This window comes from Crinia signifera, chromosome 19 (genome assembly GCF_055691185.1).
Source record: "Crinia signifera chromosome 19, ASM5569118v1, whole genome shotgun sequence".
Classification (NCBI taxonomy): Eukaryota; Metazoa; Chordata; class Amphibia; order Anura; family Myobatrachidae; genus Crinia; species Crinia signifera.
The window spans coordinates 100,720,478-100,745,014 of NC_139226.1; the positions used below are offsets into that span (position 1 = coordinate 100,720,478).

Below are 24,537 nucleotides of genomic sequence, written 5' to 3' on the forward strand. Positions count from 1 at the left end.
CTGGAACAAGCAGGAGCCAGCACTAGATAGCGCTTGCAGCATTGGTGTCAGGAGAAAACCTTCCTTGGATAAGGTGCAGGGAGCAAGGCACCAGAGTCAGGAGAGAGAACCAGGATCCAGGAGTCAGCTCGGAGATGTGAACGACTCAGAAGACTCATTGCACTGACACGGATCAGCCTGGGCAGCTCCACTATATCCCCAGGGAGTGGCTGCCATTGGCTGTCCGTGCAGGATGAGGAGGAACTCTCTACTCTGGCCCAATCCGCTACCTGCCCTTACTCAAGATGGCGCCGCCGGCCACCCGGCGCCGCAATCGTCAAGGACGCTGCTACCTGATGCTCCGTCGCTGCCGCCTCTACCCAGCGCTGCCCCCACCTGCCCGCCTCAGAGTGGAGCCTGCACACGCTAGCCGGCGGCGGGCGCGGACGGGTGAGTACTGTACCCGCCGCGCTCCGTCGCGGCTGCGTGTGACAACTCCCCTTCTACTGTACCCAGGTGTTCAGCCTGCGTGAGATCAGGGCATCCAGGGAAGCTGGAGGAGTCCCTGGACGCCCAGACCTCATGTAGGCTGCACACCTGGGTACAGTAGAAGGGGAGGGGGTAAGTTATACACTGTTTATTCATGTTATATATTGTGCACATTGTGTGTTGTGATAGTCCTCAGGAAGTGGATTCGGTCCACGAAACGTTGACAATAAATTGTGGAGTTTTACACTATTTTTTTTTCACCTTCTGAACAAGCCTTCGGCGTGCCTTCTTTTGTTGGAGTTTATATATAACTCCCCCTGGCAATGACCATGTAAGTCCCCTTGGCAATAAGTATGTTAGTCCCTTTGACAACAAGCATGTCACTACCCTATGGACAACAAACTTGTAATTACCTTTGGCAATGAGCATGTAACTCCCCTTGCAATGAGCATGAAAGCCCCCATAGCAACAAGCATTTAAGTCCCATTGACAACAAGCATGTAAGTCCGCTTGGCAAGGAGCATGTAACTCCCCCCTGGGCAATGAGAAGTCCCCTTGGCAACAATCATGTAAGTCCACCCTAGCAATGAGCATGTAATTACCCTTGTCAATGAGCATGTAACTCCCGTCTGTAATTACCCTTTGGCAACAAGCATGTAAGTCCCCTTGGCAATAAGCATGTAAGTCCCCTTCACAATGAGCATGTAACTCCCCCTGGCAATGAGCATGTAACTCCCCCTATCAAAGAGCATTTAACTCCCCCTAGCAATGAGCATGTAACTTCCCCTAGGGAGTGAGCATTTTAGTACCCTTGGCAGCGAGAATGAAACCCCAACAAGAAGCATGTAACCCCTGGCATTGAGCAAGAAACCTCTGGCAATGAGCATGTAACCTAAGCAGCACATATGTGGCATAATATGTAATAGGTGTATGGCATAATGTGTAATTGGCATTATGATGTGTGACATAATGTATAATGGGCATTACGGTGTTTGGTATAATGTGTAATAGGCATTACGGAGTGTGTCATAATGTTTAATGGGCATTATGGAATGTGACCTAATGTGTAATAGGCATTACGGAGTGTGGCATATTGTTTAATGGGCATTATGGAATGTGACCTAATGTGTAATAGGCATTATGGAGTGTGGCATATAGATGGAGCACACTCCATCCAGTGGGGGTCTGGTGGTCAGATCGCTAACCATCAGCCGCTAGAAGGGGGTGCGCGCGCACCTGCGAAACGGTTCCCAAAGCTCCCCCCTAACCCTGCCCATCTCCCTGGAGTGGAGACGGGCAGGATTTGCGTCCCCCGCTGTCCGGAAACTGGGATGCACAGTGGGGGCATTCTGGGGAGCCCCGGTGCTGAACAAGAGGCGCTCCATCTGTAATGTGTAATTGCCATTATGGCGTAAATTTTGGGGTTGGGGGGAAGCCCAGATACATAAATAAGTCACCATCTATTTAGTTTGTATTGATGCCCAGTAGGCCATGATAGACACGCCCCTCCAATGGTGCACTCCTTAATAATATGCCCACAGCCATAATGTCTTTATGATGGAGGTAGATGTCCAGGAACAGAGGGTTTTCTAGTACTTTTCTCTGTTACTAAGTTTAAGATAGAAAAGTGGTTAAAAGTGTAATTTATGCCACATGAGGAATCTATGATTCCCTTGTCTGTATTCTCATGACAAATTCATTTAAATAACTGGTTGCTAGTAAACATGAGTAGAATTTTGCCGGTGGGATCTCATACCGCTTTCACTCTGCCAAAAAGTTTCAAAAAACGGTATTTTTAAACGGTATTTAAAACGGTCTGAGCCTTCACATTGCAGTAGATTACCATTTTAAATACAGTTTAAGTACCATTAACATCAGTCAACCCGTTTAATCCCCTGAACACGTTTCAAGGCAGAATGCAGGGGACAGCCTATCACAGGTCTGTAATCTGTTGTTTTTACTAAATACCGTTTCAGAGCCATTTTCACTGCATAAAAAACAGCTCTGAAACGTGTAGGACTCTGCTTTTTAAACATTTTGAAATACCGGTTATCTTTAACCGGTAAATCAACTCTGGCGCTTTCCCACTGCAGCCTTAAACGTGTTGAAATGTGAAAAAAACGGCAATATACCGTTTAACAAGTGCGGTGTGAAAGGGGCATTAGTTAAATGTCAGGTTTTTTTTAAAGACAAAACCCAGTTGTTGGATAGACAAGTGTATATGTATATGTATATATGTATATATATATATATATATATATATATATATACACACATATTTATAAACTCAACATGCTGAGTTTCCTGGCAAAATCTCAAAAAAACCTGGAAAACAAATACACTTGATATGTAGTACTCTAGAGGGGAGCACACATGGGGCGATTCTTCTAAGCGATTATAACTACATCGTCAAATTCGCTTAGTAGGTATGCCTGAAGTGCCTCGTATGTACATAGCGGGAGATAGAGATGCGCGACCCACAGTGTCGCTATCGCCCGGCCAAATAGAGAGTACAGGCAAGAATATTCTTCCTACACTATGCATTTGGCCACGGCTGCCGGGACTGGCAGGATGTAGTTAGCCATCTCTCTGACGGTTTACAGTAACTACATACAGTAACCCCCCAGCCCACGGAAGAGAAAAAGTCTCAAAAAGGTAATATGAAAGCCAGGAAAACGAATTCATCATTTAAGTAGATTCAAATTAAAATGCTGATCTATGTATCTAAGTTGTACTGACTAAATATTATAATGAAGTATATGTAAATCATCAGCTAGATAGACACTCATGACCAACTCATTATGCTAATAATAAGTTGTCATTTGTTAATATACTGATGTTGAATTTGAATCCCTGTGTTCCTTACTATAAAGAACGCATAGAAGAAGGAAATAGAGAAAGAAGAGACACCCTGTGGAACGTTGAAAGATGGCTTGTACCAACAAAAAGATCTATCATGAGAATACGTTTGAATCTAGAACATTTCTGGATAAGTATTTTTCTTGTAACCCAGAAAATATTTTTGTGGAAGAAGCTATTATATATCCTTTGGAAAAGATTCACCAGTATCTAAGTGCAGGTATGTATACTATACAATACTTTATCCATACCTGCCTACCTTCATTTTCTCCTCTCCAGGAGAAGCAGGTAGAGGAGACTCTCTCTTTGCAGCTTTTCCTGTGGGCGGGGCTTGCCAAAGGTACTAAGGGGCAGATTTATTAAGCTTGGAGAAGAGATAAACTGGAGATAAAGCGGAGAAAAGGTAAAAGGAGATAAAGCACCAGCCAATCAACTCCCAACTGTCTTTTTCAAACACAGCTGATTGGCTGGTGCTTTATCTCCTTTTACCTTTTCTCCGCTTTATCTCCAGTTTATCTCTTCTCCAAGCTTAATAAATCTGCCCCTAAATTACACGGTTTGCTTCATTTTAGCAATTTTAGCCGCGAATGTTGGTCGTAGGCCGGCATTTAGCGGTGGCTGATGCAGGGGCCCCACTAAATGCAGAGGCTTGCCCAACCTTCTGGGGGGCCAGGAGGGACACTCAATTTTTGGGACCCTCTTGGCCATTCTGGGAGGGTGGGTACGTATGATTTTATCCTACAGTAAAGTTTATGGGGAGATGTGTTAAGCCTTGAAAAGTGATACAATGGAGAGTAATTAAACACTATCAATCAGCTAATAAGCCTGTAGCATGACAGCTAGGGGCTGATTGGCTGGTTGCTTTCTCACTTTACATGTTATCACTTTTCAAGCTTTGTACATCTGACCTTAAGGGTTCTATATAATAAGCTTTAAAGTGGTATAAAGAGTTACTTAGAGTCCATCTATGTGATGGACTTCCAGTTGTGAGTCATTGCAGCAGCCCCACTTCACGGTGGCCAATATCCGCACAACAGTGTTTGCTATCCCATAGAGCAGGGGTCCTCAAACTATTTTGCTCTGGGACCCTATCAGACAATAAAAATAATTACGGGACCCCAGCAAGTTGCTGCAGAAGGTCATCAAATCACACGTGTAGTCAGCAGACAGCACATACATGGCAGCATTATGGAGGCACACACTGATCTGAGGAGTCTGAAGTAACAGACAATTCAACAGATCTTTCAGAATCCTTGAATCATTGACTTAGATTAGAAAAGTCATCAGCCTGATGGTCAGCAACATGGAGTCGCGACCCCATGCTGAGAAGGTTGGGACCCACTTTGGGGTAAGGACCCACAGTTTGAGAACCGCTGCCATAGAGTTCCAAACACTTTTGTGCAAAGTTGATTTCTACCCCCATCGTACCATTCACAGGGATTTGGACTGACCCCACAGCCTGTTACATGGCAGTTTGGAGCTGAGCTGGTATTTTCTGTCCACTTTTTTTCTCCAAGGCTTAGCACATAGATCCTAAATAATTTGTTCATTAGATGTCTTCGTTAATATAACATAATTCTCTATTTGTATGTGTTTTAAGTTGTCAATTCAATATACACAACTTCTACAAAAAAACTGTCCCATTTGATATAGTTGTTTGGGGGTGACATGTTTATGAGACAGATGATTCCTGTATACATTGGATAACGGGGGGTCATTCAGGTTGGGTTGTATATACTATACAAGGAAAAGAAAAATAAATCAGTTTAACTAGGATGCACTCCTCATCCACCTTGTCCCGTAGGACCTAAAAAGTATAAAATGTCTGATAGTATCTTTATTAATTCGCAATTAAAGGTAAAAAGCCATCCTTTAATTTTTGTACTGGTCAATTGTATTAATTGTTCCTGACCTGATATATTGTGTCCCTGTATAAGGGATATCAATGGCGAAATATAAAAACAAAGTAATGAATATAGGGCCTTATTCAGATTTCATTGGTACTGCACGCATTCGCACGCAGTACCGATGTTGTGCGTCTGCGCATGCGCAGGCGTGTTTCTGCGCATGTGCAGGCACACGGTGCGTGAACCCACGGCGACCTTTCGGGTCGCCGGGTGCACGCACCTATGGCAGCGAGGGGGGGGGGGGGAGCGCCGGGCTGCCCCATCACCATATGGGAACGCCCAGCGTTCCATGGGCGTTTCCATGAGAACGCTGGGCGTTCTCATGGTAATGAGGCAGTGACGCGGGTGTGTGGGCCGGGTAGCTGACATCACCGGATGTCAGCTGCCCGCCCATATCACGCCAACGTCCACGCTAAACTAAGTAACTCAAAAGTCACTTATATAAGCGTGCACGCTAAACATCATTCGATGGTCATCGACCATCGAATGATGTGGGCGGACACCCCAGCAAGCCCCAGCAAGTAAATGGATGTTTCTGCAACCCCAGCAAGTAAATGGATGTTTATGCAAAACATCCATTCGCTGCTGTGCGGGCGAAGCTGCACTTTGCTGGGGCGGCGGGCGGGGCGTGCGTTCGCCGGGCGGGGTTTGGTGGACTCGCAAGGCTGCGAATTCGCAGCCTTGCGAATCAAACTGAATAACCCCCATAGAGTAGAAAGAAAATAAGAAAATTTAAATTTGTAAACTGTTTATTAAATCTGCATCTCAATAGCTATTTTAGTAATTGTTGCGGTTTGAAGTTATTAGTATACACTGTTGCAACAAATTGGATACTCTTCTCTTTAGAGCCACAATAGATCTGTCTGGCTGGAAAGATTCTCAATCAGGATTTGTTTCAAATAGTACTATATTTTTATCTGATCATGGTTGTCAGGAGATACAGTGAAAGGCTGTGATTGGTGTATACACTTTATTTGCACATATTTTCAACCTGATAGAAGAATATTGGTACTTCATATGCAACAGCGTTTATGTTGGTAATACTTTAGAATACTATCCCCAATGTGCATGCAGTAGTTTAATACATAGTCTGTGTTTTTAATGTTCACACTGGCCGCAAATTGCAGATCGCTTCCATATGCACTCAGAGCAGGCTTTTATGATTCAGATAGGGTGGCACTTAGGTTAATACCCCCAATATACCTGCAGCAGTTTGGTACACAATCCGTATTTGTAATGTGCACACTGGCTGCAAATTAATGCGACCTTTAATTTGCGGCCAGTGTGCACATTAGAAATACAGATTGTGTACCAAACTGCTGCAGGTATATTGGGGGTATTAACCTAAGTACCACCCTATCTTAACTATCAGCCCGCTCCAAGTGCTTATAGATGTGATCTGCAATTATAAGTGCCACCCTATCTGAATCATTAAAGCCTGCTCTGAGTGCATATGGATTAAACTACTGCATGCACATTAGGGATAGTATTCTAAAGTATTACCAACATAAACGCTGTTGCATATGAAGTACCAATATTCTTCTATCAGGTTGAAAATATGTGCAAATAAAGTGTATACACCAATCACAGCCTTTCACTATATCTCCTGACAACCCTGATCAGATAAAAATATAGTACTATTTGAAACAAATCCTGATTGAGAATCTTTCCAGCCAGACAGATCTATTGTGGCTCTAAAGAGAAGAGTATCCAATTTGTTGCAACAGTGTATGCCAATTTATTGCAACAGTGTATACTAATAACTTCAAACCGCAACAATTACTAAAATAGCTATATAAGCTTTAGAGACGCAGATCTAGCATAAAATACAGCACACACAGCGGCCCTATATCACATATTAGAAAGGCACATAATGGTATAATATCACTGCTACTTACAAACATAAGTACCAGAATAAACCAGATTTAATAAGCAGTTTACAGATTTTAATCTTCTTATTTTCTTTCTACTCTATATTCATTAATTTGTTTTTATATTTCGCCATCGACATCCTATACAGGGACACAATATATCAGGTCAGGACAGTGGCGCCGCTTGCCCCCCCCCCAAATTACTGAGGCGCTAAAGCAGCTGTGCGGGCGGGCGGCTGATTAAACAGTAATATAGGCGGGCGGGCGGTGGGCTGATTAAGCTTGATCCAGCCTCCCGCCCGTCCGCCTATGTAAGCCCCAGGAGAGAAGGGGTTAATGGCAGAGCGGGGACGGAGAGAGGGAGGCTGAGCGGCAGAGCGGGGACGTCAGCGTGACCCCCGCCGACCTCCAGCAGCGTGAGGAGACGCGGCGCCGGGGACTGCCGCAGCCAGGCGACAGAGGGAGCGCGGAGAGGTCTGTGACCCCCGCTGACCTCCCCGAGTATTAGCACCGCCGGCCACGCACTGAGAGGCGGCTAGGGAGGAGAGAACCCTCAGAGGGAGCGCGGAGAGGTCTGTGACCCCCGCTGACCTCCCCGAGTATTAGCACCGCCGGCCACGCACTGAGAGGCGGCTAGGGAGGAGAGAACCCTCAGTGCCCAGTTCCACCAGCCGCATCCAAAGAGCGGGAGGGCGATGACCCCGCTACCTAACAGCCACCCACTGAAGCGAGGGGAGAATGCACTGCACATCAGTGTCAGAGGGAGACCGAGCTGAGGGCCTCGGCGTGACTGGCCTTGTTTGAAGGAAGAGAGAGAGTAAAGGAAAGAAGCCAGCTGTCCCAGCAGGGGTGCCAGACCCACAGCCCATCTCCAGTGTAACCAGCCACTGCCCTGCAGCAGAAGCAGCAAACCGTCTGCCGCGATCCAGTGTGACCTACCTAATCGTGAGTCTGCCCATGGGGCAATTAATGCTAAAAGTTCCCTGGTACCAAGAGGGTAGAACATGTATATGCCGCTGCCCGGTGTATAATGCCCACGTGTATATGCTGCTGCCCTGTGTATAATGCCCATGCGTAAATGCCGCTGCCTTGTGTATAATGCCCACGCATATATGCCGCTGCCTTGTGTATAATGCCCACGCATATATGCCGCTGCCCTGTGTATAATGCCCATGCATATATGCCGCTGCCCTGTGTATAATGCCCACGTGTATATGCCGCTGCCAGTGTGTATAGTGCCCGGGGGTAACATATAGCAATTTAGGGGGCGCCAAAATGAGATTATATCTTGCCCCCCCCCCCCAACCTAAAAACGTTCCAGCGCCCCTGGGTCAGGAACAATTAATACAATTGACCAGTACAAAAATTAAAGGATGGCTTTTTACCTTTAATTGCAAATTAATAAAGATACTATCAGCCATGATATACTTTTTAGGTCCTACTGGACAAGGTGGATGAGGAGTGCATCCTAGTTAAACTGATTTCTTTCTCTTTTCCTCGTATAATCCATATTTTAAATCAGTTGAGGGCACCCACAATAGGAGAGGAATAATATATATAAAAACCTCTGTTGGAAAAATTGTTTCCATCCACTAATTATTGGCATCCCAGTACATTGTATGGTGCGGGTCTTTCTCTCTTGTTGTATTTACTATTACTTGGAAAATTGACCAGAGGAAATTAACTGGAGAATTATGGTGAGCTCACTAGAGATGGGTCGTTTGCGAACGAACCGGTTCTTTTGAACGGATCCCATTCAAGAACGAATGAGCCGCCGATCCCAAAAAGGTGATCCGTTTCAGTTTACAATGCATTTTCCTGATCTCAGTGCTGCCACCTGTGGCAGCTGAGATGTACTACCTCTGTAGACTGAGTACAGTGCTGCGACTACAAGTGATAGAAAGATTAGCTGCTGCTGCTGCCGCCAGGGATGGCCATTGGTGCAGACGCTATCGATGGTTGCCATCGATGGCGATTCTGCACCCAGCCATCGATCAGTGTTTTTACTCGGTCATGTATATTCCCCCTTTTTTTAAAGCGAGCCGAGGATCCGTCTAAAAGATACGTATCTTTTCACTGAGAGAGCCGTCGGACCCGGGCTCAGCTTAATGATCCATTTTGCCCATCTCTAGAGCTCACGTCAGCGCCTGCCCCAAATTCAGCCATCGTCGGATAAAATAAAAACCAGTCTAGACTGACTTTTATCTGCGAATGGGAAAAAAAATCATTAGATGGGGAGCCACCAAATGATTTTTCACCCGTGCGACCACATGTGAGTGGATGAGTACACATCCACTGGCATGTAAATATGGGGATTCACATGTTGAGGGGGGGTGGCCGTGTTTACACAGCATAGCAAACAGATCTCCCAATACATTGCTTGTGGAGCGACAACTGCGGCCTCCTCGCGTGTGGTAGTTGTGCTACAGTCCATACATAATCTATGCTATCATTGGATTTGTGCTGAAATCATAGAAATGATCTGGTTGGTTGCTATGGGCAACACCACCTCTTTTCATTTGAAGAAGCTTTAGTAAATTTAGCCCTAAGAATTAAGCTGTTAGAGGTTTTTGGGTTAGAATGTCAGCGAGAAGCCGATGCCATCATCAACTGCAAAGGCGTTTAGGAACGCTGTAATCATTTGTATTTTATTTCAACAGCTAACATCAAAGGAGACGTTGGACTTGACATCTGCTTGGGCCCCATAGTTATGTATATGAACTCTGCCTGTGAATTTTTTAAAGATTTTTACGTACTGAAGTTCAAGGAAGTCTGCCTTATGGAAGTGAACAAATGGCTGAACACATTTACAGGAGCTTTCAATTGGAATCATGCATCAGCCTATGTCTCAGACTTAGAAGGGAAATGGTTAAGTATCTCTGTAAATATCTGAATGTCTATGAAACTAGGGGTTTTAGCACCCGAAGCAGCAACTGAAGCTCCTCGTATTAACATTATGCCAAATAGAAGTTCCCCCTCTTCACATTACAACACACAGTATATACACATAATACACATTATGCCACACGCCAGAACACCTTCTGCACAATATGGCACACAGTAGAAATGACATTATAACACATTATGCCACACAGTAGTATCGCTTATACTTGTACCACTGCAATGCTCCAACATACACACACCAGGTTACACTGAATGGCTCAAGCACACACACACACTGGGTTAAACTGCGCTTCTCCAGCACATACACACTGGGATAACTTGCAGTGCTACAGCACACACTGGGTTGCACTGCACTGTGACAGCACACGCCGGGTTGTACTAAAGGTATACGGTCACTAGGTCGACATGAGAAAGGTCAACATACATTGGGTCGACCACTGAAAGTTGACAGGGCTTAGTGGTTGACCCAATATACTGTATGTCAACCTTTGTTGGGTTGACCCAGTGACCCAAGCCCATACTAAATGGCTCAAGCGCTCACACAGTGTTACACTGCACTGCTCCAGTAAACACACACACATAGACACCATATTAGTGTATTGCCACGATTAGATTACTGCAGTGCCCTCTACCTTGATCTCCCAGCTAAAGAACTGAACCGACTACAGCTGGCACTAAACACAGCAGCCAGGCTGTTACCCAACCAGCCCCGTTCTAGCCACATAACTCCCATTCTCTACTCCCTTCACTTGCTGCCCATAAAATGGTGAATCATCTACAAGATCAACTTACTGAGTTTCAAAGCCCTACATGACCAAGGCCTGAGGTACCTGAAGCAGCTTCTGATTCCATACTGTCCCAGCCGAGTCCTGCGATCTGTAGATAAAGGACTTTTAGCAGTACCTAGGATGTCCTGTCATTCATCTGGGGGACAAGCTTGTAGCCATATGGCTCCTACTCTATGGAATTCACTTCCCGGCACAGTTCTAGTATCCTTCAAAAACAGACTCAAGACTTTCCTTTTTACTCAAGCATTTCCTTACTTCCCTTAAGTATTGTTCATGAAAAGCTTTTCTGTAGTTCATTGTTCTTGTACTGTATTACATTAATTCTATCTGTTAAGCACCTTGCATCCTACTGGAGAAAGAGCGCTATATAAAAATATATATTATTATTATTATTATTATTAATAATAATAATAATAATAATAATAATAATAAAAAATCAATCTCAAGTATACTATTTAAAACTCTCTTTCTTAGGAAGAGTCATCCCAATTTATTGGTCTCTACCATCAGAGGATGGAACCCCAGTCACTCACACCCACTATTGCCCAATATTGTGCATGTGTGAGAGACCTGCACTATTACACTAATGACCGTGCTTGTATTTTTCAGTGGCCAGCATGAGGAGAAAGAAATGAAGGTGAAGACAGCAATAAAAGAGCTTGTGCTATGTGACATTGACAAAGACAACATCACAGACCCAGTGGTGCTCCCGCTCGCAGACTGTATCATTAGTGTCACGCTCCTAGAGTCCATCAGCAGAACTAAGGATGAATTTGTTACAAATCTGAGGAAAATTGTTAAGTTGCTAAAACCTGAAGGTCACCTAATATTACTTGGCCTCGTCAATGCTACTTTCTACACTGTTGGGCAGGAAGTGTTCCATATTTACAAATATGATCAGGACTTCCTAAGAAATGTTCTCACAGGGGAAGGATTTATCATTGATCATAGTGATGTTAATCCAAGAAAGTTAGAGACTGACCTTATGGACTATGGAGGAGTTATATTCACTGCAGCTCACAGAGAAGTGAAAGCTGAATAATAGACCTTCGTGGCTGCTTGCAGGGAGCTGGGCAGGTAGTCAGATAGGACAACCTCTCTGCCCAGCTCAGCACATGCTGCTCAGTGCTGCTGTGTGCTGAGCCTGGGAGAGTGGCAGCAGCTGCTCCCTCCCTCGCTCACCCACCTGCACCCTGCAAACCGCACCCTGCTGCCTACTCGCACAAATTTAACTTTTTTTTTCTTCACAGGGGCGTAGCCATGCCCCCTTAATTTTACCGGCGCCTGTCTGACCTGTCAACAGCCCTGCCCAATGTTAAATGTGAATAAAATAATTTCAGAATGCTGAATACAGTAAATATAAAATTGGTTTTAAAGTTAATTCAGTGATTTATTTGTGCAATTTGGATGATGAAGGTGTCTCAAATTGAGGCCCATATACACTAGACCAGGCATGTCCAAACTGTGGCCCTCCAGCTGTTGTGAAATTACACATCCCAGCATGCCTTGCCATAGTTTTAGAATTCTCTAATAGCAAATCTGTGTCAAGGTATGATGGGACTTGTAGTTTCACAACAGCTGCAGGGCCATAGTTTGGACATGCCTGCACTAGACTGTGTCCAGTGAAAGATAGTGTTAAAAATGTCCCTTGAACTTTCCATTGTCCTTGGACATTATAGTCTGTAATAGAACAGGGTTGCCGACCCTCCCGAAATTTCCGGGAGTCTCCCGAAAATCGTGGCTCCCTCCCGGCCCCCCGGAAGGGTGGGCAACCCTCCCGGATTCAGGGGGGACTCCCGCTGTCCCCCGGATCGCGGCATTAAAATGCCGCAATCCTCGGGTCTCAGAGGAGGGGGCGGACCTAAAATGACACAATCGCGTTAGTGATTAGTGATGTCACGCTTAAGCCCCGCCCCCTGAGCGGCTACTGAATCTCTCCTCTCCGGGCTTCTCCCGGAGAGGAGAATGAGAAAGTCGGCAACCCTGTAATAGAATGTGGCGTACAAGAGGCGGTGCAAAATTGAAGGGGGGGTGGGGTGTCATGTTCCATCCAAAAGACGTGACTAGGACCACACAATGGCATGTCTAAGCTTAAAGGCTGGTTTCTGAATATTTCTATGTAAATTCAGTAGTAATATATTTTTGTAAATTTTGCAATACTTCATTTCTAATTTGCATCTATTCGCTGTGATATTGCTTTTCATCTCACTCAGCACAATATAATGATAAATGTAATTATGCAAAAAATGCAATAAATTGTGCCCATGCAATAAATTCCAAATGCAATTTGTGAATTTTTACTTTATCGATCATCTCTTGGTAAAACAAAAAAAAAAACTGTAAAGTATTTTTTTACTGTCCCATATGTGTGTTTAACTAAAGATTACTAATAAACCATTCCACACTAGCAGCAGCAGATGCTGAGATAAGAAGACACAGATCACAAGGGTCAAGCAAGCTATATAGAAAAGGACAGCAGGACAGTCCCCAAATAGTTGGGAGGTATGTGTCTACAGGTGACAGGGTGGCACTGCATGATGGCTTATTTAAGCTGCGGATATTGTAATTTAAGGTATAATGTTAATTTTATTAGCTGTTTATATCACTACTATTGTCTTCACATTCAGTGATATACAAGAATTATAATTTACAAGTAGGACTAGTACAAAAAACATTACTAAGGACTCTGTGTAATACGAGAGAAGGTCGTCCATTGAGGGGAGGGGGGGTGACACCATGATTAACTACACTGGGCGACACCCACCCTAGTCACTTCACCCCATGTTTCTGGCCCCTTGTGCACAATGCAAGCATCTTACAGTTACAGCAGCTGTCATTAACTAATATGACTCTGCTGGCAGCGCTAGTTGTTTATGACTGTGTATGGGCAACATTCACTAGGAAGTGCTACCACTGGCTCGTCATCACATGTTGGCTAATCTGATTATGAGAATGAAGGCTTTTTCCATTAAAGTGTATTTGTTTTACAAAGTAGGGCATATTTACTATTGGTATTAAAAAAAAAAAAGTTGTACACCTTGTGCAATTACCAACACTTCATTCTACTATCCAGGTTCATCTTCGGGACCAGGAACTTTATCTGCACTGACAAAACAGCCATCAACCCTCAATCTTCAGAGAAACAAGAAGATTCCGCCAAGCCTGAATCCTTTTTCCCACTTGGGACATGGGTGCTAATTCGGCAGTAAAAACACCCCATGCAAATTTGTGAAAGCATTGCAGATCCATTTGCAAATCCCGGAACATCGAAGAGTACCTGCGGCCTGTGTAAATGATGAGTAAGTCTGAGGTTTCCACTAATCTGCGACAGGCTGTAAGTGGACAGCCCTGACGTCAGAGACCCATGGGCCAAGAGCACAGAGGCCTAGCGATATAGGCAAAGAATGCTAGTGCTACGTGCAATTATAATGATGTTATATCACTATGGGCTGAGTCAGTTCTGATCGCTGGGCAGTCTGAGTGATTATGAAAATGACCCTGAACGCACATGCTACACAGTGCGCATGTGTAAGACGTCCTAGCGAACACAGCTGGCAATGACTGGCCATTGTTGGGCGTTTAAAGTTGACTGACAGGCACCAGCATTTGCCCTAGAAAATGCAGGCAGCTCCCGGCAATTGGGAGGGAGGGCTGCTGGTGTCATCAACGGTCCCGATCTTCTCTACAAATTTCACCCTCTTCGCACAGCATTCGCAACCGTGCAATTGGGCGGGACACGGGCCGCCTTCTCTCTAAAGGCGAAACTCTTTATAGGAGATAACAAAATCCTCCTTTTTGTATATAACTGACTGCCGCTTTCTATTTTTTGTTAAAATTTGGGGTATTATGTAAAAATGTGGAGGTCTGTGATTTGTCTGGCAACAGAAATCTTGGGGCCCTGTACACTGATATTTCTGGGGCCCCCATCCCCCCACCTAATCCCAAACCCCTACAACCCTCTTCTGCATGAGCTTCACCTAATCTTCTTGGCTTCAGATCCTGCTTTCAGGTGTGGACTTCTTTTGTTCTCCATCCTACTCGCCTAGCTCCTGGCTGTGGCTTCCTGCTGGCCCCTGGCTGCTGCTGACCTGCTGAGGCTGCTGCCTGTCTTGACTTGTCACTTACACAAAAGAATGCAGAGCACTGTGAGCAGGCAGGGCAGGCCATTTGCAGAGCATAGAACAGACGACCCGTGCATGCGTATTAATAGTAAAGAAGCCTGAGACTGAGGCCACCCAGTGGTGGGTACAGCCACGCGCCTGTGCGCAGTACAGACTCTTAGCGCTGAGCGGCGTGGCCCTGGGCTATGAGCACACACACAGAGTAGATGGCTCCAAGTGCCAAGTGGCCACAGGTGGAGGGGTGCACACACGCAGTAGGTGACAGTGGCACACAGTCAGACTCAGCCACACATAGACAGTGCGCAGTAGACAGCCAGGCCATGGGGGTCACTGATAGGCAAGCTAGTACAGGCATCAGCCGGGCTGGGCACAGAAGCTCTGGGGCCCTTCAGATTGACGATACCCGTCACACTTGTTCCCCTTGACCCCACCTGTCGCCGGCCCTGCAGCAGTGTAAAGGTCTGGGGGCCACTAGACTGCCAACTAACGCTTCCACACAGGTATAGGGATGTAGCAATCCCGCCTATTATGCTGTTGCTGCTGCCTACATTTTATTTGGTGCCACCCATGCGAGGCCACTTCTAGAAATATTTCCAGAGCTGTGTTTAGTTCCCAATCCACCCCTGCAACTGCCCCCTCACTACTACCACCACCACCAAGGGACACTGCTGCATGTGGGTGGGACTCGGATCTGTCACAAAAAAAATTTGACTTTCCCACAAGAATCGGAACAGTTGGGAGGTATGACTTATCATATGTGATCCTTACTGAATCAGGGGGTCATTCTGCTTCATTCGGTTTCTTACTGTTTTATGTGCAGGGTTTTTAGGTGCCGAACTGTTCACACATAGCAATCTGCCCAGGGTCGTGGGGTTACATACATAGTTACATAGTAGGTAAGGCTGAAAAAAGACTTGCGTCCATCTAGTTCAACCTGGTATACATATCCATTGCTGATTTGGTAGGTTCTGATATTTTACAGACAAATTATATTTCTTATTTGTACCCATGGATGTTTTTCTCCAGTAAATGTTTGTCCAACTTTGCCTTGAATGCATTTAATGAGCCAGCCGTTACCACCTCTCTGGGAAGAGAGTTCCAGAGTTTGACTGTTCTGACCGTAAAGAAATTCTTTCTACTAGCTGAATGAAATCTTTTTTTTTCTAATCTATACTCATGCCCTCGCTTCCTAGATTCCTTTCTAGTAGAAAAGAGGGTGTGTGACAGTTCCTTATATTGGCCCTTGATATACTTGTACATGTTGAGCATGTCCCCCCTTAAACGTCTCTTTTCTAATGTAAATAGTCCCAAATTGCTTAATCTCTCCCCGTAGCTTAAATTCTCCATTCCCCTAATAAGCTTTGTTGCTCGCCTTTGGACTTTTTCTAATTCTATGATGTCCTTTTTATAGTGTGGGGCCCAGAACTGTACTCCGTACTCTAGGTGAGGTCTCACCAATGCTTTATATAGTGGCATAATTACCCTTGAGTCCCTAGTTTCCATTCCCCTCTTAATGCATGCCAGAATTTTGTTGGCCTATTTGGACTCCTAGATCTTTTTCAAGTATGGAATTACCCAGTTCCTCTCCGCTAAGGTTGTAACTTGCACACTGGTTGCGTCTCCCAAGGTGCATAACCTTACATTTATCTACATTGAACCTCATCTTCCATTTTTTTGCCCACTCATCTAGAATTGCAAGATCATTTTGAAGCATGGTGACATCTTCTGATGATTTGATGACTTTGCTAAGTTTTGTATCGTCCGCAAAGATGGATACATTGCTGAGTAACCCTATGCCAATATCGTTAATAAAAATGTTAAACAAAATGGGCCCCAAAACCGAACCCTGGGGCTCTCCACTTAGTACCGGTATCATATCTGATACAGCACCATTCACAACCACTCTTTGTTCTCTATTACATAGCCAATTCCCTACCCATCTGCAGATATTTTCACCCAATCCTAGGTTCTCCATTTTATTAATCAATCTCTTGTGTGGGACAGTATCAAATGCTTTAGCGAAATCTAGGAAAATCACATCTACAGCATTTCCATTATCGAGGTTTTTGCTAACCTCTTCATAGAACCCTAGTAGATTAGTTTGGCATGAACGATTTTTCACGAACCCATGTTGGTTAGCACTGAGTAGATGGTGATGATCTAAATATTTCTGGATACCATCCCTTGAAAATCCTTCAAATAGTTTACCCACAATTGATGTTAAACTAACGGGTCTATAATTAGCGGGATCTTCCTTTTTTCCTTTTTTGAATATTGGCACTACCTCTTCTATTCTCCAATCTTTTGGTACTATACCTGACGATAGTGACTTGCTAAAGATATAATGTAGGGGGGTAGCTAGTTCATCCCTTAATTCCATTAATACCCTCGGATGAATCCCATCTGGCCCTGGTGATTTATTTGTTTTGAGTTTGCTTAGCCTCAGTATTATTTCCTTCGGCGTGAAATCCACAATGAGATCTGGCTTATTTGTCCCATTTGTGGTAAATGTTCGTTCCACAATCTGCTCTCCCTTAGTAAATACTGATGAGAAGAACTCATTTAACAGTTTTGCTTTTCCCTTGTCCTCAGTAACACTTTTTCCACTAGTATCAGTTAGTGGGCCTATGTTTTCCTTAATTAAACGTTTACTATTTATGTATTTAAAAAACTTTTTTGGGTTGGTTTTGCTTTCAGTGGCTATGCACTCTTCATATAATATTTTAGCTGCTTTGATTACCCCTTTACAAGTTTTGTTTGATTCTTTGTATTTTGCGAACGCCTCCTCATTCAAGTTATTTTTATAGAATTTAAAGGCTCTGGTTTTATTGTTGATAGCTGACCTTACTTCTTTGTCCAACCATGGTGGCTTTTTTTTGTTGAATTTACCTTTAGTTACTTTAGGAATGTATTCAATAGTTAGTGAATCAAGCACCTTTTTTAGAGTATCCCACATTTCCTCTGCATTTTTTCCCTCCATAACCGTTTCCCACCCAATTCCTGTTAGGGCTTCCCTGAATAATTCAAAGTTCGCTTTTCTGAAGTTTAGTATTTTTGCAGATCCTTTTTGATGTAATTTACTGAAGTTGATTTCCAGTGAAACCATATTGTGATCATTGTTCCCTAATTGTTCAATTACTTTTGTGTTTGAAACTAAGTCTGTGTTATATAGTCCAAGACTGCCTCATCACGAGTTGGAGTTTCCACTGTTTGTGTAATAAACTGGTCTTTAACCCCTTCACGACATTTGACGTACATGTACGTCATGGTCGGGAAGTACTTCCCGACATTTGACGTACATGTACGTCATGGATTCTAACTGTCACTGCGTCTATAGACGCGGTGACAGTTAGGAGATGTCTGCTGTCCCTGACAGCAGACATCCCCCCTCGTCGCCCAGGGGGGGCAGGGGTGCCCCCCCCGGTCGGCGATCGCTGTGATTGGCTGTTCAAATCTGAACAGTCAATCACAGCGTTTCCTGTGTTACCGGCGGCTAAGCCGCTCGGTAACACAGAAAACGGTGGTGATCGGTGCAGCACCGATCACCACCGAGCGGCAGCACCCCCCTCCCACCCGCCGGGCACTCACCCGGCAGCAGCAGCAGCTCCCCCGGCTCCACCGCTACGTCCGGAGCGCACGCTGCGCTCCCCTCCTCCCCCCTCCCCCCCGCAGCAGCAGCAGCAGCAGCAGCAGCATCATGCTGCTGCTGGAAAAGTTAAAAATAAAATAAAATAAAAAATAATGTGCAAATGTGTGTATATATATATATATATACACACACATATATATATATATATATATATATGTGTGTGTGTATATATATGTATATATATGTATATATATATATATATATATACACACATATATATATATATATATATATATGTGTGTGTGTGTGTGTGTGTGTGTGTGCGTATACCGCACCGATCGCCAGCCCCCCCCCCTCCCACCCGGCAGCCCCCCTCCCTCCCACCCACCCGGCTGCCGCAGCGCCAGCACCCCTCCCACCCCCCCGCCAGCCGCAGCGCCAGCCCCCCTCCCAAAGCTGGTGACCAAAATGGGGTCACTTGTGGGGGGGTTCCACTGTATTGGTGCTTCGGGGGTCTTGCTAATGCGACATAGCACCCGCCATTCATTCCACCACCAAAAATCACTCCTTCCCTTCTGAGTCCTGCCATGCACCCAACTGGTATTTTTTGGTCACATGTGAGGCATTGCCGTACCCGGGAGAAATTGGGGCACAGATTTTGGGGTGCTTTGTCTCCTTCATTCCTTGTGAAAATTAAAAATTTTGAGCCAGAACTGCATTTTTGTGTAAAAAATTTAATTTTTTTACACAAAAATGCAGATCTGGCTCAAAATTTTTCATTTTCACAAGGAATGAAGGAGACAAAGCACCCCAAAATCTGTGCCCCAATTTCTCCCGGGTACGGCAATGCCTCACATGTGACCAAAAAATACCAGTTGGGTGCATGGCAGGACTCAGAAGGGAAGGAGTGATTTTTGGATTTTGCAGCACAGATTCTGGTTGAATGACCCCCGAAACACCCATACAGTGGAACCCCCCCACAAGTGACCCCATTTTGCAAACTACACCCCTCAGGGAATTCATCTAGGGGTATAGAGTACATTTCAAACCCCCCGGGGTTTCACCAATTTTGATACAACTGAGCTGTGAAAATGAAAAATTATTTTTTTTCATTTTCACTGCCCAGTTGTACCACAATTGGTGAAACCCCTGGGGGTTTGAAATGTACACTATACCCCTAGATGAATTCCCTGAGGGGTGTAGTTTGCAAAATGGGGTCACTTGTGGGGGGGTTCCTAACTTTTAGCATCTTATGGTGCCTAGAAACCTACATGGTGCCTAAAAAATAATCTCATAAAAAGGAGTCTCCAAAATCAAGTAGGTGCTCCTTCTATTATGAAGCCTGTGGTTTGGTCACCGTGCACACTAGGGCCACATATAGGATATTTATGAAAACCAAAGAATTGGGGGAATCAATTTTTAGTCACATTTCTCTAGTAAAATGTACTGTGTTCCTTAGAAAAATGTATTAAAATTGAAAATCCGAAAAAAAAATGAAATTTTGAAATTTCACCTACACTTTGTTTTAATTCCTGTGAAACACCTAAAGGGTTAACAAACTTCCAAAATGCTGTTTTGAATACTGTGGGGGTGCAGTTTTTGAAATGGCATCATTTATGGGGGTGTCTCACATACAAGTCCCTCAAAGTCACATCAGAACTGAACTGGTCCCTAAAAAAATCAGTGTTTGAAATTTTCTTGAAAATTTGAGAATTTGCTAGTCATATTTGAAGCCTCCTAGTGTCCAAAAAAATTAAAAGGAAGTTGAAATAATGATTGCAACATAAAGTAGACATATGGTCTTTGTTAGTTATTAACTATTTTGAGTGGTATGATTATTTGTCTCACAAGCAGAAAATGTGACATTTTGCATATTGCTAAATTTTCCATTTTTTCACGATATTTTGGTATTTTTCACAAAAAAACACAGACTGTATCGACCCAAATTTACCACTAACTTGAAGTACAATGTGTCACGAGAAAACATTCTCAAAATCACTGGGATAAGTAAAAGCAAAAAAAAAGTTATCCCCACTTAAGTGAGACATGTCAGATTTGAAAAAAAGGGCTCTGTCATGAAGGCACAAACTGGCTCTGTCATGAAGGGGTTAAGTAAGCTTAAGAACCCATTGCTTCTTGCTGATTTACCTGTTTCGTTTTCCCAATCAATGTCGGGTAAATTAAAATCCCCCATAATTAATACCTGCCCCTGATTTGATGCTTGTTTGATTTGGTTTAAAAGAAGAGACTCTTCCCTTTCGTTTATATTTGGTGGTCTATAGCATACCCCTATTATAAATTGTTTTTTTGTTTTTTTATTATTGTCGGTTATCTCTGCCCACACTGTCTCCGAGTTGTCGTCTTCCAGGTCTGTGCTCATATTTTTCTCACATGATGTTAAGTTATTATTTACATATAGGCACACCCCCCCGCCCCTTCTATTTTCCCTGTCTTTCCTGTAGAGTGTATATCCCTCCATGTTTATTGCCCAGTCATGCGACTCATTACACCATGTTTCTGTAATACCAATGATGTCGTAGTCGTCCCTACTGATCACCGTTTCTAGCTCCCCGATTTTACTCACTAAGCTTCTTGCATTAGCCAGTAAGCATTTTAATTTATGTTTATTTTTAGATATGGCTCTAATATTGTGATTAGTTTCACCCCAGGACCCATTTGAATTCTTTACTAGCTTCCTCTTTTCCCTCTCCCCTTCAATAGACTCTCTACAGGCCTCCCCACCATGCACACTGCCTGCCCTCTTTATAGTTCTGGGAATTCTTCCTCTGTCCTTCCCTCCTTCCCGTATACTAAGATCATCTGTACCTAAGAACTGTAATGGGGTAACGTGACTGTTACAACATAACATTTTATTACATGACATTCCTGATGCACCCTGAGAGTTACCCCCGATTATACCCTTGTTATGTCCCAGGACTTTGTCTATGTCTCCGTCCCCCCCCCCCCCCCCCCCCCCATCTCCTTCCCCCATATGATTCCTGATCCCAGTCCGGCTTCTCTTCCTGATGGTCCCATAATGTCTTGCTGCCCCCACCCCCTCCCCCCGTCGCCTAGTTTAAAATCTCCTCCAACCCTCTAAACATCCTTCCCCCCAGCACCGCAGCCCCCTCCTCGTTCAGGTGCAATCCATCACGGCAAAAAAGATGGCGCCTGACCGAGAAGTCCGACCAGTGTTTCATGAACACGAATCCCTCTTTCCTACACCAATCCTTATGCCACACATTTACCTCCCTGATCTCCCTCTGCCTCCCTGAGCTAGCGCGTGGCACTGGTAATATTTCCGAGAAAATTACCCTAGATGTCCTCGCCTTTAATTTCTTACCTAATTCCCTATACTCTTTCTTGAGGACATCCCACCTACCATTGACTTTGTCGTTGGTGCCGATGTGCACCAAGACCGCCGGGTTGCTCCCAGCCCCTCCCAACAATCTGTCGACTCGGTCCGCGATGTGCCGTACCCGAGCACCTGGGAGGCAACAGACCGTGCGGCAATCGCGATCCCGATAGCAGATTGCCCTGTCTGTTCTCCTAATGATGGAATCCCCTACCACCACTATCTGCCTTGGTACCTCACTAACTGTCATCCCGTTTGAGCTAGAGGGACCGCTCCTCTGGTTGCTAGAGGGAGCCGTATCCTCCAGCTCCGTCATTTTGTCTCTATCCTCCCCCGAAACTTCATCCAACCGGGCAAATTTGTTCGGGTGTGATAGATCCGAGATGTCGTTCCTGTCCCTCCTGTCCCTCTTGTTTCCCCTTGGCGGAGTTGTGTTGCGCCCATGGGAGCGCTGGGTGTTCCCATGAGAATTCAGGTGGGATTCAGAGTGCCGGGGGCTGGCGGCTGATGTCACATGACATCAGCTGCTCCCCCCCCTGTCTTCGGCCATGTGCCCGCAAATATAAGTCAGTCTCCACAGACTTATATCTGCGGGCCCTGGAGAAATCATCTATTGGTCAGTGACCATCAAATGATTTCTCCGGCAGCGGGCACATGCCAGGGGATGTGTCTACGTGACACATTGAGGGGATACGGCGGCAGGGTGCAGCGATTCGGCAGGGCGGGCACTCTGGGTCTCTGTGAACTGCGAGCTTCGTGGTTTACTGAATCAACCAGAAGTACAGTATAGGTCCCATGTTACTTGATTTAGAAGATTGTGCATAAAATCCCAAATATATTGTTAACCTATATTAGGAAGTAAGTATTATTTCAATATGCGCCTTCCCTTATAATGAATGCCTCTTCTGGCATACTTCATTAGTTAATGCTGTCCCTGGCTCTCCATCAGTTTCACTAATCTGTTTATGAGATTTTAGGCTACTTCCTTTTAAGTGTAAATATATGTGAAACTATGGCCTGTTTATATATAATCTTAGGGACACATCAAACACCGCCTGTGCTAAAGCTAAATCCTATTCTCAGCCATCCTTGGATGTAGTACCAGGAAATTCATCACAACCAACTGAAATTCATTAACTCGCAGTAGTCAATGTGAAACGCGTCTACCTCAAACATCATTTTGTACTAACCTTTGTTATGTTATGTACTATTTCAGTACTATTAGGTGTATCCAATTAGTGACGACAAATGTATTGTTTCAGATGATTCTGTTTTATTATATTTTTGGGCAATACTATTAGGGTGCCTTAAAAAATTATTTGTATTGTGAAAACACGGGGCTTGATTTAGACCGAGTATACGCAGCATAGCGAATAGGTCAATCAATGCCACCCTCCGAACGTCCACCCGCACCCCCTCGCTAGCATGCCAGGGAATGTGTACGAGAATACATCCACCGGACATAGGGCACTGACAGATGTATAAGCAGTGGCCAGATGACACGTTACATGCCTACAATCAAGTCCTGGCACGTTATATGCCTACAGTCAAGTCCGGACAAGGTGGAGGAGGGCCTGCACCGCCCTGCAGTCATGGAGGAGGTCCGCATTACCTGTAGCAACAACAGGGTCACAGTAAAGGTAGTCTCGAGCCCTCAGTCAAAGAAAGAGAGCCTGCAGGCCCTAGCGCTCGGCACCCTCACAGCTGGCTTATTGTGTCCTGGTAAAACATGACATAATGACATCACATTGTGCCACTGAAAAGAAGATGAGCCACACCGCCTGTGGAGTGTCCTAAGTGGTGTGTCATATGGGGGATGACTGAGGCTGTAGCAGAAAAGTTGAGAAAGAATGGGAAAGGGGGCAGACTGGAGAAACAGATGAGGGAGACACATGGGGCACTACTAAGACAGGAGGAAAGGCTAGACCTGGAGAAACTAAAGGGGAGACAGAAAGGGGTGTAGTCTTGTTAGACAAAAGTGGAAACTGGCCAGACAGAAGGATATGGCGTCATTGCAGAGGGCATGGCCTTGCTGTTGTGATGGGCCTGGCCTTGTCAAAAAAGACTATCTTACACCAAGGTTTTTGTCCCTTAACCCCCAACCATTGGCCACTATATAAAGAAATTACAATGATTGATTAATGCCCCATACATTAGTTGTAATTTGTAATATGCTTTATTGGCCAGGTATACTTGCGTATATTAGGAATTTGTTTTCGGTTTGCTGTGCAGCAGTAACAAGTAAACAGTATACAGTATAAACAATAAACAATATGAACAGGTGGGGGAACATGTACAGAAGGGATGTAATATCCTGAAACTCGGTTTTGTTACTCTGATACCTTTCTTTCTTCCTTTCAGGTAAGTATCCTTTTCTTTACAGGTTTGGATTGAAGATGACACGGAACTTCCAATCGGTTATAAGATTTAAACAATTTATTTCAGGAATAGCAAATATAAAGATAAACAGCACACAGATAATATGCATCAAACATCAAATCACTTTCACAGCTGCAATTATATTTTATTAAACTGGAACAGTAGCCGGTGACTGCAATCCGATTATTTCGTCTCACACCAAGGGCCCTAAAACTGAAACATTAGACAACCCTACCTTCTGCACTAAAACCAATAAAATAGTTATTAACTTTCACAAAACAAATACATAGTTATAT

At 44.5% G+C, this 24,537-nt stretch overlaps 2 protein-coding genes across 3 annotated transcripts in view; one reads left to right on the forward strand and one right to left on the reverse strand.

Moving 5' to 3' along the window:
• Positions 1-12,634, forward strand: part of LOC146041973 (indolethylamine N-methyltransferase-like) — a 91,169-nt gene extending 78,535 nt beyond the window's left edge. For both annotated transcript variants that reach the window (XM_083161861.1, XM_083161860.1), the window contains exons 2-4: positions 3,342-3,547; positions 9,766-9,973; positions 11,407-12,634. In XM_083161861.1, the coding sequence (XP_083017987.1) occupies positions 3,397-3,547; positions 9,766-9,973; positions 11,407-11,839 (792 nt within the window). In that variant the 5' untranslated portion in view covers positions 3,342-3,396 and the 3' untranslated portion in view covers positions 11,840-12,634. The remainder of the gene's footprint in view (positions 1-3,341; positions 3,548-9,765; positions 9,974-11,406) is intronic.
• Positions 1-24,272, reverse strand: part of LOC146041974 (nicotinamide N-methyltransferase-like) — a 64,065-nt gene extending 39,793 nt beyond the window's left edge. Inside the window, exon 1 of the mRNA XM_083161863.1 lies at positions 24,205-24,272. The gene's annotated coding sequence lies outside the window, so the exon portion shown is untranslated. The remainder of the gene's footprint in view (positions 1-24,204) is intronic.
• Positions 24,273-24,537: the final 265 nt, after the last annotated feature.